The 15,622-nt window shown below is 62.2% G+C and overlaps 6 protein-coding genes across 6 annotated transcripts; 2 read left to right on the top strand and 4 right to left on the bottom strand.

The window, feature by feature from the left end:
- Nucleotides 1–42: 42 nt before the first annotated feature.
- On the top strand, nucleotides 43–2,856 carry PMT4 (Dolichyl-phosphate-mannose--protein mannosyltransferase 4). Its single transcript, XM_062769500.1, has 4 exons — nucleotides 43–248; nucleotides 306–762; nucleotides 856–1,311; nucleotides 1,349–2,856. The coding sequence occupies exons 1-4, from the start codon at nucleotides 165–167 to the stop codon at nucleotides 2,758–2,760; spliced, it is 2,409 nt and encodes an 802-aa protein (XP_062625484.1). The 5' UTR covers nucleotides 43–164; the 3' UTR covers nucleotides 2,761–2,856.
- Nucleotides 2,857–2,885: 29 nt separating this feature from the next.
- On the bottom strand, nucleotides 2,886–4,138 carry LOC62_02G002975 (uncharacterized protein). The gene is made up of 2 exons (XM_062769501.1): nucleotides 3,712–4,138; nucleotides 2,886–3,661 (listed from the first exon to the last, which is right to left on the bottom strand). The coding sequence occupies exons 1-2, from the start codon at nucleotides 3,927–3,929 to the stop codon at nucleotides 3,004–3,006; spliced, it is 876 nt and encodes a 291-aa protein (XP_062625485.1). The 5' UTR covers nucleotides 3,930–4,138; the 3' UTR covers nucleotides 2,886–3,003.
- A 733-nt stretch (nucleotides 4,139–4,871) lies between these two features.
- Nucleotides 4,872–6,398, bottom strand: SPAC57A10.07 (putative protein; the record flags this gene model as incomplete). The annotated part of the gene is made up of 4 exons (XM_062769502.1): nucleotides 4,872–5,184; nucleotides 5,234–5,336; nucleotides 5,509–5,760; nucleotides 5,836–6,398. 4 exons carry the CDS (start codon nucleotides 6,396–6,398, stop codon nucleotides 4,876–4,878), a joined length of 1,227 nt encoding a protein of 408 aa, XP_062625486.1. The 3' UTR covers nucleotides 4,872–4,875.
- A 327-nt stretch (nucleotides 6,399–6,725) lies between these two features.
- On the top strand, nucleotides 6,726–8,462 carry LOC62_02G002977 (uncharacterized protein; the record flags this gene model as incomplete). The annotated part of the gene is made up of 2 exons (XM_062769503.1): nucleotides 6,726–7,305; nucleotides 7,345–8,462. The coding sequence occupies exons 1-2, from the start codon at nucleotides 6,795–6,797 to the stop codon at nucleotides 8,460–8,462; spliced, it is 1,629 nt and encodes a 542-aa protein (XP_062625487.1). The 5' UTR covers nucleotides 6,726–6,794.
- A 172-nt stretch (nucleotides 8,463–8,634) lies between these two features.
- yih1 (Protein IMPACT) lies at nucleotides 8,635–10,037 on the bottom strand (the record flags this gene model as incomplete). The annotated part of the gene is made up of 5 exons (XM_062769504.1): nucleotides 9,808–10,037; nucleotides 9,473–9,770; nucleotides 9,283–9,414; nucleotides 8,923–9,228; nucleotides 8,635–8,852 (listed from the first exon to the last, which is right to left on the bottom strand). The coding sequence occupies exons 1-5, from the start codon at nucleotides 9,883–9,885 to the stop codon at nucleotides 8,635–8,637; spliced, it is 1,032 nt and encodes a 343-aa protein (XP_062625488.1). The 5' UTR covers nucleotides 9,886–10,037.
- Nucleotides 10,038–10,225: 188 nt separating this feature from the next.
- pld1_0 (Phospholipase D1) lies at nucleotides 10,226–15,512 on the bottom strand (the record flags this gene model as incomplete). Its single annotated transcript, XM_062769505.1, has 8 exons — nucleotides 10,226–10,359; nucleotides 10,413–12,621; nucleotides 12,662–12,969; nucleotides 13,010–13,181; nucleotides 13,219–13,553; nucleotides 13,593–13,810; nucleotides 13,848–14,826; nucleotides 14,910–15,512. 8 exons carry the CDS (start codon nucleotides 15,510–15,512, stop codon nucleotides 10,324–10,326), a joined length of 4,860 nt encoding a protein of 1,619 aa, XP_062625489.1. The 3' UTR covers nucleotides 10,226–10,323.
- Between the last annotated feature and the right edge of the window lie 110 nt (nucleotides 15,513–15,622).

Consider the following 15,622-nt stretch of genomic DNA (forward strand, 5'->3'; position numbering starts at 1 on the left):
CACTTATTGTGTGCCTCAACATTCGCCACGTCGACGTATTAGGTTGATGGCCGATCGAAGTTGGCCGCCCCGCGCGACGCGACACCCCTGGGGTCACACCACATCCTGCATCGTATCTCTCTCCTCAATCACATCTCCCACACACACCACACGCCTCTCCCAACATGTCGCTTCAGCCGCGTCAACGGCGGCCAAAGAAGAGCCCAGAGCTGCCGCAGACCGTGGACCGGTACTCTGACGAGCACAAGGTGGGTCCTGGCCGGCAGCCCATTCATTGTTTTTGTTTTCCCTCAGCTAACCCTCAGCGCGACGCGCAGCACACGCCCCGCCCGCCCGTCTCCGCCGACACGCTGCGCAATGAGCGCGTCCTCTCGTACGCCGTCGCGCTGGGTCTGACTGCGCTCGCGGCCATTGTGCGCTTCTGGGGCATCAAGCACCCCGACCAGGTCGTGTTCGACGAGGTGCACTTTGGCTCGTTTGCGACCCACTACCTCCAGCGCGAGTACTACTTTGATGTTCACCCGCCGCTTGCCAAGATGCTCAACGCGCTCGCCGGCTGGGCAGTCGGCTACACCAAGCCCTTTGGCTTTGACAACATTGGCGACAGCTACGTTACCGAGGAGAACCCCGTGCCGTACGTCGGCCTCCGCGGATGGAGCGCGATCCTCGGCTCGGTTACCGTTCCCGTCGTGTATGCTACCATGCGCGAGAGCGGGTACCCTATCCCTATCGCTGCGTTCTCGGCTCTGCTGATTCTCTTCGGTGAGTAAGGACAAAGGTTGTGGTGGGGGTTGCGGCAGATGGCGGGAGGCACGATCAATCGGATCGACAGCGGCTGACGCCCACCTCCCCCAGACAACGGCCACATCACACATACCCGCCTTATCCTCCTCGACGCTCCTTTGGTCCTCTTCATGGCCCTGTCTCTCTTTGCCTACGTCAAGTTCCACCAGCAGCGCTACCGCGAGTTCTCCAACGAGTGGTGGGGCTGGCTCCTCGCCACGGGCGCCGCGCTCGCCTGCACACTCGGCTGCAAGATGGTCGGCCTCTTCACATTCTTTACCGTCGGCGCGGCCGTCGTCTGGGACCTGTGGGGCATCCTCGACGTCAAGCGCGGCTACACGATGCGCCACTTCTGGAAGCACTTTGTGTACCGTGCCGTCGGCCTCATTCTCTGGCCCTTCATCATCTATCTCTCCTTCTTCTGGATCCACTTCAAGATTCTCAAGTATTCCGGTCCTGGCGACACGTTCATGAGCCCCGCGTTCCAGGAGACGCTGGCGGGCAACGAGCTGCTCCAGTCGTCGCAGGGTGGGTTATGAACAAAGGTCGCTTCTAACCCACACAGAAATCCGCTACTACGACACCATCACCATCCAGCACAAGGACACGTCCCAGTTCCTCCACTCGCACGTGGACCGCTACCCTCTGCGCTACCCCGATGACCGTGTCTCGTCGCAGGGCCAGCAGGTGACGTGCTACCCGCACAACGACACCAACAACCACTGGCAGGTCATCCCCACGCGCGAGATCCCCGCCTCTGGCCGTGGACGCGTCGTTCGCCACAACGACGTTGTCCAGTTCCGCCACCTTGGTACCGACACGCTCCTCATGACCCACGACGTTGCCTCGCCCACCATGCCTACGAACCAGGAGTTTACGACGGCTGGCAAGGACGACGCCGACAAGCGCGAGTTTACCCTCTTCCAGCTCCAGGTCAACGACGCTCACGAGGGCGAGCCGATCAAGACGCTGTCGTCCCACTTCAAGGTGCAGCACGTCAAGACGCGTGTCATGCTCTGGACGCACAAGAAGGCGCTCCCCGACTGGGGTCACAACCAGCAGGAAGTCAACGGTAACAAGAATGCCGACCACCGTTCCGCTCTCTGGGTCTCAACCGAGATTGTCTCCGACGGCCAGGGCCAGGACTTCCGAAACCGCACTGGCTCTGTGCCCGACAAGCCCGTCAAGCACATGAACTTCTTCAAGAAGTGGTTTGAGCTCCAGGTGCTCATGCTCCAGCACAACGCTGGTCTGTCGAGCAGCCACCCGTACGCGTCCACACCTGTCGAGTGGCCCTTCTGTCTCTCGGGCGTGAGCTTCTGGACCAACAACGACCTCAGGCAGCAAATCTACATGATTGGCAACCTGATCGACTGGTGGGTCTGCGCCGTCGCGCTCAGCATCTTCCTCGGCATCATTGGTGCCGACCAGCTCGCACGCCGCCGTGGCATTGAGCCGATCGAGGACGACGTCCGCAACAGGATGTACCGCAACACCCTCTTCTTCTTTGGCGCCTGGGCGTTCCACTACTTCCCCTTCTACACGATGGAGCGCCAGAGGTTCCTGCACCACTACCTGCCCGCGCACCTCGCGTCGGCGCTCGTGGCCGGCTCGATCCTCAACTTTATCGTCGTCGAGACGGTCAACTACCCTGTCTCGGTTGCCGGTCCCAAGACGCGCCTCCGTCCCCAGGTGCGCGCCGTCGTCGGCCGCAACGGCCTCATCGTCATTGGTGTCCTCACGGCGCTTGTGATCGGCTCGTTTGCCTACCTTGCTCCGTTCACCTACGGCACGACTCTCACTTCCCAGCAAATCTCGGCTCGCAAGCTGCTCCCAAGCTGGACCTTGCACTTTGAGGCCAAGGAGGTCGTCGAGGTCGACCAGAACCTGCTGGCTAACAATGCCATGGGCTCGGCCGAGGAGCCTGTTGTTGTGGAGGGCGCATCGGCCGACGACGAGCAGATTGCGCTCTCATAGCGGCATACCGCATACCCCGTGGCGCCGCAAAGCGCGACATCTCACTATATCCACACCCACTTGCTCTGTCAGTGGTTTAAAATGCATACTCATGGCGCGGAGGTGGGCGGTACTGTGCGGGCTACTTCCTCAACTCGACAGTGATATTAACATTGACTGCATCGGTCGACTACTATCTTTACTACAGAGCTACTGTTGACCAGAATATGGCCGGGCAAAAATAGCTCCACTTAACGGCGGGCCTTACTTGCTGCCAAGGGCCGACGCGACGGCATCGGCGACAGTGCGGGGGGTGACGCCCTGGGGCTTGAAGGGGTTGACCTCGGGGAACTCGCCGACGCCCCACTTCTTGATGAGGGCGCCGGAGAGGACACCAAGAGGGCCGTTGGCGCGGAGGCCCTCGAGCTCGGCGTCGGTGAAGGTCTCGAGCGTGGTCTCGGCGCCCTTGGCCTTGGCGATGGCGTCGACGAGCTGGCGGCCGGTCCAGCTCTGCTCGAAGATGGTGTACGTCTTGCCGGGGGTGAACTCGGGCGAGGTGACGAGCTGGGCGACACCGGCGCCGAGGTACGCGGGCGAGGTGACGGGGAGGGGGTTCTCGAGGGCCTTGCCGTAGAACTTGGCCTTGTTCTCCTCGAGCCAGATGCCGACGAAACCGGGGAAGAAGGTGAAGGGCTCAAAGCTGCCGTTGAGCACGGGCGTCAGCTGCACGCCGAGCTCCTTGGCCTTCTTGGCCGCGACGACCTTGGTGTAGACGATGGCGTTGGCCGGGTCGTCTTCCTCGCCGTGGGTCCAGGGGACCGAGTAGTCGGAGGGGACGTAGGCTGTGAGCTTCTTGGGGAGGGTGGCGAGGGCCTCGAGGAAGCGGATGTCGGCGTCGGGGGCGGCCTTGGAGACGGCGTTACTGGGGGTGTTAGTACGGCTCGACGTTGACACAGCGTGGAGCCTACTCACACAAGAATGTCAACACCCTCGAGCGCCTTGTGCACGTCGGCAGCCGACGCCGACTCGTAGTCGAGCACGCGGGTCTGCACGCCCTTGGGGAGCTTGGAGAGGTCAGACGACGCGCGGTGGAGCGCGACGACGGTCGCCTTGCCGCTCTCAGCGAGGGACTTGACGATGAAGTTGCCGAGGAGGCCGGTGGGCGCGAGGACAGCAATGGTGGGGGACATTGTGGTGTGGTGGGTTTAGTTTGGTTTGGTTGAGTTTGGTTTGGGGCTAGTGAGAGAGGAGGCGAGGAGATGTGTTTGTTGTGTCGAGACGAGAGACCAGATGGCGCCTTAAGTAGACGTCTGCAGCGGCGGCGGCGGCGGTGCTGGTTGCGCCGCCAAAGGATGATGTCGTGCGAGCTCGAGAAGCATGGCGCACGGCGGCGTCGGCATGGTGACTGGCGCGCGTGAATGCTAACCAAGCACTCCCACACGCCCACGCCCCGCCATCCCCGCACCAACGCCCCCCCCGTCGCGCCGTCGCTGCCAAGCACGCGCACAGCACGACACCGAGACGCGACACGCACCATGCCATGGTCGCACGCAGCCTGACTGGTGACTTGGAGCATCGTTTGCCCGATCTGCGCTATTTATGACGTCGACGGTCGTAATCGATAACAAATTCATCAGTCAGCGCGCTATGAGCCGCCACGGCTGCAGCCCCCACCGGCATCCCGGACCATGCAGCCAGCAACTGCACCCCGCTCTGGACGCCGTGTGCATATCAATCAAAGCGCCGACCTCCGACGCGCCCCGGGCATTGATTGACCTGTTTGCTGTCGCCGAGCCTTCGCTACGCTGCGTTGCGCAGCGCTCCCATCCCACCCAGGCCACCCAGCACCCCTATCAGATGAGTAAGGCGCAGATCACACCTGTATTGATCGTTCGCTTCCGGCGGAACTTGGTGCGCCTTGGTATTTCCGCCAAGAAAATCACCGTGCCCCGGTGCAACCTTGTCCAAACGCCGCTGTCCACCACGTCCCACCCACCCCTCCTCGCTCGCAGTCCCAGTCCCGGAATACTCTTAACATGCGACATGCAGTGTCTACGATGATGCGTGTGTGCGCCAGCAGCGTGCGCTCTATCCAGCAGGCATGAAGGCCGTGCCGTCCCCAATCTCCCCCTCCCCTCAGTCCCTCTCCCGATCCATAATCACCTCCTCGTCCCACGGCACCTGCCCGTCGTACACAACGAACCCCTTGGGGGGCGTCTTGCCGCTGTCGGGCGCGCCTGGGTCGTTGTCGCGCAGCGACGTTGGGACGGCCACCTCGCCCACGAGCGTCTGTGGCGGGCACCATTCGAGCAGAGGGCCCAGCTCGGGCGTCGACGCGTGGTACGGCGGGTACCGCGAGTACGGGTTGCGGTCAGTACGCTTCTGCGACAGCGGTGGCCGGCAGCCGCTAGGCGAGAAGAGGAAGTGCGCGTAGGCGTGTTTGAGCTGGAGGACGGTTAGCAGCGCACGACGGCGCAGAGACGCGACGACTTACCTCGCCAGAGTAGTGCTCAGTTGTGTCGCCCTCGTCGTCGATGCCAACGTAGTTGAATTTGTGGGCCGGGAAGCGGATCGCGCCGCGGTGGAGCTGTTCAAACCTGGGGCGTGAGTGGTTATCCTTAGAGCGTAGGAGGGGTGGGACGGTATGGCGCCTCTGCCACGGTATCATCCCGAATCTGCAGGCTCCACGACGATGCCGATCCTCGCCACTGTCACGCCCCGCAGGCCACCACACGCACACCCCCACCCCCACCCCAATCCACCACTCACCTCTTCCGCTTCATTCCGTACCCCACGACCGTGACGCGGTCCGGCCAGCGCCCAGTCACCTCGCGGAAACGTGCCATCGAGAACAGGAGGTTCTCGTACGAGTCGAGAGCATACTCCTCGGTCGTGGCACGCGCAGCCGGCGCCAACTGCTCGTCCACCTCGCTGACGGACAGCAGGCCCCTGGCCACCGCGAGGCGGTGGTACGACACCGACTCGGACAGCGGGGTGGACGTGTGGGACCGCGTTGCGCCACTGCCGATTGTTAGCTATCTCATCGCCCCTCGTGTCTGCCAAGAGGGCTCCCAACGCGGCCAGAACCCCACTTACCCGGAAAACACGAGCAACGCGTGCGGGTCCTCCTTCAAGAGCTTGGCACCGCGCTCAATGTGCCCCACATACGTCTGCACGCTCCCCCCCTTCTGGTAGTGCTCCAGTACCCAGTCGTCGTCGTGAATCGCCGCAACGCTGGGGTCGTGACCTGTCCATACCGCGTGGCCAGGGACCATGATCAAGTGGTCGACGTCGGCCATGCGCGAGTCGCGCGTGATGGTCGTTTCGACGCTGGGCGGCCGGCCAGAGTGCAGCATGTCGCTCGAGGCGAGCTCGTCCCACTCGTCCCACGCCGCGCGCGAGAGGCTGACCGCGCTCGGCGGCGCCGGCGTCCACCCCGAGAGCATGTAGCTCATGTTTGTGAGGAGCGATACGCCCGTGATCGAGAGCAGGATGAGCACTGCGAGGTTGGTGAGACGTGTGCGTGTCCGCAGGGCCGTCATGGCGCGCGACGCCGACAGCGGGAGCGGCGCGTATCCCCCGTTGCTGGCGTACCCTCCGCCTGGCGGCGGGAGGCCGTATCTCTGTTTTGGGCGGCCCGAGAGGGATGATGGCAGCATTGTGCTGGTGTGTGTGAAGTGGTCGTTGTAAAGTTGTTTCTGGGCTTTGAGGTTTGTGTGTCTCGGCGACGGCGGTTGCTGATGCTAGACCTGCGTCCCGTTGGCGGCGGCGACCCTGAACGACGACGAGAAGAGACGCGAGGTATGCATATCGCAAGATCAAATGGAGAGGGAAAAATTGTAATAATCACGTGATGTTGTTGTAATTCGCCAATTAGCACCGTCAACCGGATTAGAGTGAGGCGCGTCGCGCGTCTGATTCCAGCCAAAAACAACAATCGACCCCTCTCTCGTTGTCCGTTGCGCTTCTCGTCACTCACCTTCACCCCTCCACTCTCTCTCTCGCCTTCCTCACCACTTTCCCCCGGCCATGCCTCCAACGCAGTGCCGAAATCAATGCGAGCTCTGATCAGGCTCTCGTCAACACCAGCCCCACCCATCCTCTCATTACCAGGCTTCGACCCAAGCCGGCCACCACCAGAGCGCGACACCTTCCTCCCAGAGTCGCCAGTGGCCTCACCCGAGGCAGCGACTTCACCAGGCCGCGCGGTTAGCGCGGCACCTTGCACAGCCGAAGATAAGGTCGAGCCCGCACAGCCCACATCACCAGACCTCGCCCCAGCTGCACCTGTCACCAGCCACTACTTCGAGAAGCCGGAAGACGCCTCGACCATGCCGGCGGTAGCGCCCCTTCCCTCCAAGCCGCTCATTCCCCCGTTTGTCAACGCCTCCTCAGACCCAATAGCAAAAATCAAGGCGACCGAAACACCACGGCGCGCACCTGCGCCTGTGGGTGACGAGTTTGACGACATTGTCGAGCTGTCCGAGTCAGACTTTACGCCCGAAGAGATCCTGCGCTCGGAGAGCAAGCGCAAACGCAAGGGGCTGAGTGTCCCACGGCGGTCTCGTGAGTTGGCTGGGACTGGAGTGTTGTTCTAACTCTCAGACACACCCGCGCCAGCGCCGTCCAGCGCGCCGACCGTCGACTCGATCGACCTGTCTGTTGACTCGTCGCCACCCGTGTTACGCAAATCTCCTCGCATTGCCCGGTCAAACGCGTCATCGACCTCGACACCGTCACGGCAGGCTATCAATGCGCTCAAGGACCACATAGCGAGTCCGTCAAAGTCAGCAGCTGCGTCTAGCTCCAGAAAGGCGGCTACGCCCAGCCGCAGCACGCGTCGGCGTGTGCAAGTCAGCAGCGATAGCGAAGGCGACTATGCGCCACCCGCCGCTGTAGTCGAAAGCAGCGATGACGAGGTTCTGCGCAGGCCCAAGCGGTCACGGACGAAGTCTCCTGCAAAGGAAGCATCAAGCTCCTCATCAAAGTCACCCTCACCGAAAAAATCGCAATCGCCTGCTGCTGCAAAGTCGTCTGCGTCGTCGTCGCCAGCCAGGTCGTCGAATACGGCCAAGCTGTCCCCGCCAGCCGACACGCCATCGCCCTCAAAGTCGATAGACAAGGGCAAGGAGCGCGCCGAACCGTCACCTAAGCGCTCGCCGTCTCCTAAGCGTCCACCACCAGCCGCGCTGGCCGACTTGTTTGCAGACGATGACGATGACGACGAAGCCGACGAGTTTGACTACCTCGACGACGATCTCGACTACAATGCGATCCCCTTCCCCGACGATGGCATTGCGATCCCCGACTTTTCGCAATACCCGCCTGTCCGAGGCCCGACGCCGTCGCCACCAGTGTACGGCGTACCGGATGATGACGACGAGGACGACGACTTTCTGCCCCTGATGGTCAACCAAGCGCGCAGCACGCGCGCGGCCAAGGCGGCGTCACCATCCAAATCCGCCAGCCCGATCAAGTTCAAGGACCTCAAGTTCATCACTGATCTCGACGATCGTCGTCTGCAGTCGTTCTATCGCAACCACTGGCGACACAAGGGTGCGGAGGAGGAAGACGAGCAGGAGGAGGAGGACGACGAGCACTTTAGCGGCGTGGCAGCGCCGGTGACTGAGTTAAAGAAGCGTGGGCCTCCATTCAAGCGGGGTGGAAAAGGGGGACGAGGTGGCAAGTTTAGGCCGTGGGGGAAGCGGGGTGGGCGGCGGTGAGCGAGGTGGGAGGAGGTGAGGCGGCTCGACGCGAGGCCCGGCCACGACCAAAGCCATGTGCTACCGACCCACGACGCACCCGGCCATGTCCAATGTTCCATGTTGTACAAAGTAGAAATGCATGATATGCGAAATGCAATGATAAGTGGCGGTGCGAGGTGCCACGCAGGTGCTACTTTTTCCTGCGGCCCTTGGCGACTGGCTCGTCGAGGAGCTTGGCCGCCTCGAGGGCGTCCCGGGCGGCCTGGTTGATATGCTTGAAGCGGTCTGGGCCGAGGTGGATGCCGCCAAACCAGCGGGTGACGACGACGAGGACGTTGTCGAGCTCGAGGATTTCGAGGAGGTGCTTGAGGCGTGACCCGGCCTGGGTTTCGCCGTCGTCGTCATAGTCTGGAAGCGAGAGCGTCAGCACGAGCGTCCTCCCCCTTCGCCTCCCCGCAGCTCCGCCACGCCAACTCACCAGCCTCGACAACCTTGCCCGCGACACCCCCGACGTCGCGCACGATGCGATAAGCGTAAATCGTCGGGTGGGCCGCGCGCGCAATCTTGCGGTCTTGGAGCAGGTGCTGCACGACAGCCGCGACGTCGCGCTCGTCGAGAATGCGCGCCGCGTGGCCCACGAACGCGGATTTGCGGTCGGTAATCGGCTCGGACGAGGTAATGTTTGGCAGGGGGCGGGTATCGAGCGCGAGCGCCGCGAGGGCTGCGGCGGCGGCCCGCTGTTGCTGGCTTTGCGTGCCGTCGTCGCCGCCGGCGTGCGCCTCTGCTGGTGGCGGGCTCGCGTGCCGGTCTGCCACCCGAGCCGCTTCCCCCGCCGCACCACTCGCCAGCCGCTCAGCGTACCATGCCCCCGCTAGTCCCTGGACATACACGAGCCCGTCGAAGACGCACACGTCGCCGGGGGTGAAGGGCACGCCGGCGGACGTGATGTACGTTCTCGTCACGTCGCCGACTGCGCGCGAGCGAGTGTTAGCGAGCTCGCCTCCACGCCTCCCCCCCTAGCCACTCACACAGCCCCGCGTCGATGGGGTACGACCCCAGATAAAGCCCCAACAGCTGCAGCTGCGGCGCGACGCTCGCCGGATATCCTGGTCGCAGGGTCACCAATACGCGCAAGGTGGGCGGCTCGTCCTCGCCCACGGCGCCGGTGAGGCTGCCCTCCCAGGCTGGGAGGGCGATCTCGAAGCGTATTCTGCCGTCGCTCTCCAGCAGGCGCAAGGTGCCAGGATAGATGGAGTGCAGGGCGCCGAGCTCGTCTGCGAGGGCGGCGGTGTTTGTGTCGTCTGACACTGAGAGCGAGTCGATGAGCTGCGCGGGTTAGCGGGATCCTGGGGGAGGGACGCACGCTCTCGAGCTTAGCGGCTTCGAGGTCGGCGTCGATCGCGTCTGGCGTGTGTGCGCGCGACGGGGGGATCGAGGCCATTGCGAGAAGGGAGGGATGGGGGTCAAGTTGGGTGGGGGCGGCGGGGAGGCCTGGTGCCGGTGGGAGCACAGACGCAATCTCGGAGCGGAAGAGCGGGGCGAGCGGCCGACTGGGTCGTACTTTGATTGCCGTGACTACGCGCCTTAGGAGGGCGCGGCTGGCCATGTACAGAGTCGAGGTGGACAAGGTGCGATGTCGAGTCGGTGGAGTGGGCGCGAGTTTCGGCTCGGGCCGTGTGCCGCCGCCCGGTGGAGGTGGCGTGGGCAGGCGCGCCAAGTGAGCGAGCGAGTCGGTGGCATTTCAGCACACAACTCTGGCCATACCAACACGATACATGCTTCGCCGCTTCGCTCACTCGCTCGTATTATATCTCCTACGCCATGCTGTACTAATGCAAACAACGCCACACACAACATCACACACCAAACCACACGCCGCCTAGTCGTAAATGAGAAGCGGCAGGATGCGCTCTTGCTGCGGGGGCGGTCAGCTTGGCTCACTCCCCAGATTCCCCCCCGTGCACTCACATTGAACAAAAAGTTGTTGGCCTGGTCCTCGGCCTCGAGGAAGTGGGTCGAGTACACCACCAGCGTACCCCGCAGCTCGTTCAACAGATTCTCCATCTCTCGCAACTCCCACTCGGCCCACGGCTCGTGGTCACCAGACGGCTTGTTGCCATCCTCGCCGCCGCTGCCCGCTGGGCCAGCAATCACCGTCGTCTCGTGGGCTGGCTGTCCGGCCGGCGTGGCACTATCGCCGTTGGGCTTGTCCTTGTCCTTGTCCTCCCCAGCAGGCTCGGGAGTAGGTGATGCCCTGGAACCAGGAGTACGGATGAACTTTTCAAAGTACGTCGCGTACTCTTTGTACTGTGCCCACGTCGAGACCAGGTCGTCGGGCATCGCACGGAACACCTTGCGGAATACCTCGGTGTTGAAGACGGCCGCAGCGACCCAGATGTCGTCCCAGAACCGCTTGTCGAGAGGGTCGTGGAACAAGTTGGGATCCATCTTGGGCGGGTCAATTGGCATTGACCATCGCGACTCCGACTTGAGGTTTGTCTGCAAAAGGTGCTGCGCAAGCTCGCGCTCGTCGCCCTGGTCCAAGGCGCCAAGTTCATCCGCCTCCTCTTCAGGGTGTCCAGCGGCCCCACCATGCTCGGCATGAGTCTTAAGGACGGCTCGCTCTTCCATTGTCGGCCCGTTGTCGCTTTGGAAGCTCTCGCGGTGTGGCCCCGCTTCGTGTTCGATGGCGGTAACCGTCTCCAACCCCTTGTCAACGTACCCCTTCATGTTCTCTCCGACACCCTTGGCGATGCTGCCAACGGCCGCCGAGACTGATTTTCCGAGCCTCTCTCTTGGCGTGCTCTTCTTCACACGGGTGATGCCGCGCCTGGCGTTACCAGTCTGCTCGTGGTCGGGATCCCAAACCGCAATCTCGGCCTGCTCGGCTACTGGCTTGCGGAGCATGAGCTCATCCTCGTCGATCTCGTCGACATCGACACCAGCATGCTCGCGCATAAGTCGGACACGGAGTGTGTGCGCAAAGCGGCCGACCTTGAACGGCTTGCCCGCCATTGTGCCGTCAATCATGTCGGTGTCACGGATGACGGCGACCAGCTCGGAATCGCGGTCACCTCTCTGGGACCGTTCGTTGATGTTGGCCGAGCCGCACAAAACCAGACGGTCATCCACAATCATCGTCTTGCCGTGGATGTACACCATCTCTGTAGCCAGGGCACCCGAGTTGAACTTGCACCAGCCGCGAAGGGAGAAGAAGGAAATGTAGTCGTCTGGGTTGATGCCCTCCTTGCGCAGGCGAGCGAAAATCGACTGTGGTCCTCGGCTGATGGTTCGATTTTGGCATTCCAGAATGAGGCGTACCGAGCTTGCTTCCGCAGAGTCAATCGGGTGGGTGTAGCCAGGCAGCAGAGGGATGACAACACACGCCCTCCACGGTGTGCCGTCGCGGTGCGCCTTGATGATGCGGTTGACCAGTGCGTTGCCAATGTTGTTCTCAATCTGGATACCGTTGACCACTGTCGAAGTGATGAAGAATTGGTTCTCAATGTAGACAAAGTGCTCAGACAGCTGGATCGACTTGACGTAGGCGTTTTGAATCGAGTGCTCAATCTTGGTCGTTGTGCCCATCGACCACGGACCAACCGACCGGCAGATCTGCACCTCGCAAGTGCCCTGCAGCTTGAGGTCGGTCAGTTCAGTCTCGGTAAAGTCGGCGGGCGGGACGAGGAACGGCATCTGCCGACGGTGGTTCTTGACGCGAAGAAGGTAGTTCCACCGCTGGACAAAGTGACGGCACAGATCACGCGACGGCTGGCCAACAATTTGGAGTCCGACATCGTGCCACGGCATCCGTGGAATCCTGCTACGGTCAAACGTGTCCTCCATTGGCTTGTCCAGGTCGTGGAACTCGGCGACACGTTCGTTCCAGTAATCCTTGCCACGCCACACGGGGCCTTCTGGGCCATCTGGCATGGTGTGGTCTTCGTCGGTCATGATGTGCTGAGATGTGTCCCAACGTCCAAAGCACAGGTCCAGACCGCCCATGAAGGCGATGGTCTCGTCGATCACACAGAGCTTTTCGTGATGAGACCAGTACAGGGCGCCGTTGGGAAGATGTGAGGGCGACCTCTGGACCATGATGTTGGGGTGGAGGCCAGTGAGCGTCTTCTTGACGTAGAGACTTTCAACAGGGGTAGTCTTGGCCGATACCTCGTTGCTAGCCCTGTCAGCACTGGATCCACTACCACTCGACCCACTAGATGATGATAAAGATGCGCACGCCTTCTTCCGCCTTGCGCTTGAGCAGGTTGTCGAGGCGGTATCTTTCGTCACCAGGTCGACGAAGGTAGATCTGGGGGGAGATCCACCAGTCGTGGATGTAGATGCGCGATTTGGCCATGTTCATCGCTCGACTCAGGTTCCAGAAGTAGTCGCGTCCGTCGACGAGCCATTGCGCCGCGACATTCAGACGCACGGGGGCGAATGAGTCGAAGCGGTTCCTACCGGCCCAGATGCATTCCATGGCAATGCGCTCCATCGAGACGATGAACTGGTGCATCTGGCGCTGAGAGGTGATTAGTACTTGTCGACACCTCGCCACTTACAGCATTCTTCGCCACGAGCTTGAGACGGCGCTGCGCGTTGGCGATGTAGAATGTGTGTTGCGACGCCTTCTTCTCTTCATCAATTTCTTGGGCTTGCTCGTGCTTCTCCTCGGCCGTCTCGACCTCGCCCTCGGCTGTTGGGCTCGCCGGCTCGTGGTGTCTGGACGAGCCACTGTTGTGTGTCAGAGATGTTCTATGGCGCTACTCACGATCCAGAGAGGAGATGCAGGCCTTGACGGTAAGCTCTCTTCGGTCTTTCGATAGAAAAGTCCGAGTCGATGAGGAAGACGTCATAGAACTCGGTCTCCTCTGGACCCTCGGCCGCGACAAAGTACGATTCGCGCACAATGAACCACTTGGGCCTGCGGTGCATCACCCAGCTGCTGGGAAGGATGCCCGGTTGGTTGCTGCGACGACTCGCGTTGGCGGTCGGAATCTTGAGGAAACCGGCCTTGCCTTGGAACCCTCCACGCGGTGCCAGTGCCACTGTGAGTGCGGACAGCTCGAAGAAGGTGCACAAGCGGTTAGACTCTGGGCGGAACATCTACCAGGGTCAGCAGAGCAACAACCCTCGATCACTCACCACTGCACGAATCAAGTCGATGAGGTATTGTTGGAGCGCGTCCCTGCTCGCAGTGCTAAACTCTTGACGGCCATTTCCGCGCTCCCCGCGCTCAACAGCTTTCTGCTTATCGGAAGCGGCAGCCGCCTCGGCAGCTGCCTTTGCCTTCTTGCCCTTGTAGTCGCCCTTGCCCTCCAGCCAGTCCATGTAGTAGCTCTCGCGGGCCCAGTAAGGAATAGCTAGACGTCAGCAAGAGTTCCCACCACCAATACGCACCGGACCGCGGGAACTCTGGAATCTCGACATGGCGAGACGAGCGCAGACCGGTGACGCGCGTTCCAATGTTTGCGGCCTTGTAATGCGCATGTAGTGACAAGAAGTCTCGAAGCTCGCGGTACACAATCCACTTGACTGCGCCGTCGCCGTACTCGCATTCAATCTTGAACATCTCGCGGCCCGGTCCAGGCTTGCCAGCTTTGAAGCCGACACTGTCGCCAACACGGAAGCGCAGATTGCCGAGAAGAACGGGTACGGCACGGTGGCCATCCTCGTCGCGATCGAGCCAGGTCTTGAGAATCATAACAGGGAGCGTACCGGCCATCATCTCGTTGGTCATGGACGGCGCAGCAACTTCGGGTATGGCTGGCGGCTGGGCCGCGGCCGACATGCTTGCCCGACGTGTGGACAGCATCCTCGGGAAGCGGAGCGCGCGCTTCCCGCCCACCTTTGGTGTACTCGGTACTGTGGGTCCGTCATCACCGCTTGTGTGCCCCGGGGTCCGCGAGTGTGACTGCATGGTGGCCGATCGACCTGGTGTACCCTTGAGTCCTGGAGGGGGTCCGCCCGACCACGTCCCGTGCTGTGCCGGCGCTTCATCGGCACTCAGCTCATTCCCAGCGCCGCCCTGTGCTTCCGACCACGAGTGACGCTGAGAAGCCGACCAGTTACCGTCCTTTGGTGGGTGCATGCCTGGCGTGGACGCGCCAGAGTCTAGAGCCGAACGCCAGCGGCCTTCGCTTGGAGACATGTCGGCCCAGTCACCGCCGCCAGGCGGGAGGGTGCCCCTGTTCATGAACTTGAGTCGCTCCCTCCAGTCAGGACTTGGGTCTTCAATCATGGGAGGGAGAGCCTCGTCATCGAGGACTTCACGTTGCTTGCCGTTGCTCTTGTGCGGCGAGGCGACGATGGGAGGGGGCGGCGTGATTGCCTTGACGCGGCTGCTCGAGCTCATGGCTGGAGGTGGTGGTTGAGCGGGCTGTGAATGCGGGGTCCGCTTGGTGAGTGGAGGTGAACAACAGAACGCAAATGGCGGCGGCGTATGCGCCCCAGGCGACTCACTTGTGGAACGTGCGCGATGTCGTCTTCAATAATCGGCGAGTCGAGCACAATGACACCATTGGGGTTCTCGTGACCGCGTTGGGAGGGGTGCGAGGCGTGGTGGTTGCGCGGCGAGGTCGTCACATCCTCGAGCGCGCGGTTGCGGCGTGGCGATCCGTCGTGTGCATGGTCCGAGAGCGACGCGTGTGTTCGTGTTGGCGTGGTCGGGCCTTTGCGGCGCTCGTGTGACACGCCTCCGGCGCCGCCATCAACCGGCACATTGCGTAGATCTGCCTCGTGCCCGCCCGGGCCTCGTCCGTCGGCGCCCTCGTCGGCTCCAGGTGGGATATCCGACTCCTCGCCCCCATCATACTCGGCAGGAAGGGTATGGGAATGACGGCGTGTGGGACTTGCCGTGGGCGACTCGGGCTCGGGACTGGCGGGAGCTGCGCCGCCGTTGACCTGCAGCTGTGGAGTAAATGTCTCCTCGACCTCGACCTCGACGATCTCGAGCTCGCTGATGAGGCCGGCGCCGGGGATACTTGTGCTGATCTGGTCCTTTCCTGCCAGGCGTTCCGAGTTGACGAGGGAGATTGTAAACGTCTCTTCGTCGATGTATTCCATTTGATGTGAGTGGTGCCGGGTCTCGTGATAGGCGCCGGCGGCGCCTTGAGCACTGTCGTTGATAGTGTCGCCGCCCGCCATTGTGGCTAGGGAGGGGGGGTTGAGGGAGG

The sequence above is a fragment of the Vanrija pseudolonga genome, chromosome 2 (genome assembly GCF_020906515.1).
Source record: "Vanrija pseudolonga chromosome 2, complete sequence".
NCBI classification, from domain to species: domain Eukaryota; kingdom Fungi; phylum Basidiomycota; class Tremellomycetes; order Trichosporonales; family Trichosporonaceae; genus Vanrija; species Vanrija pseudolonga.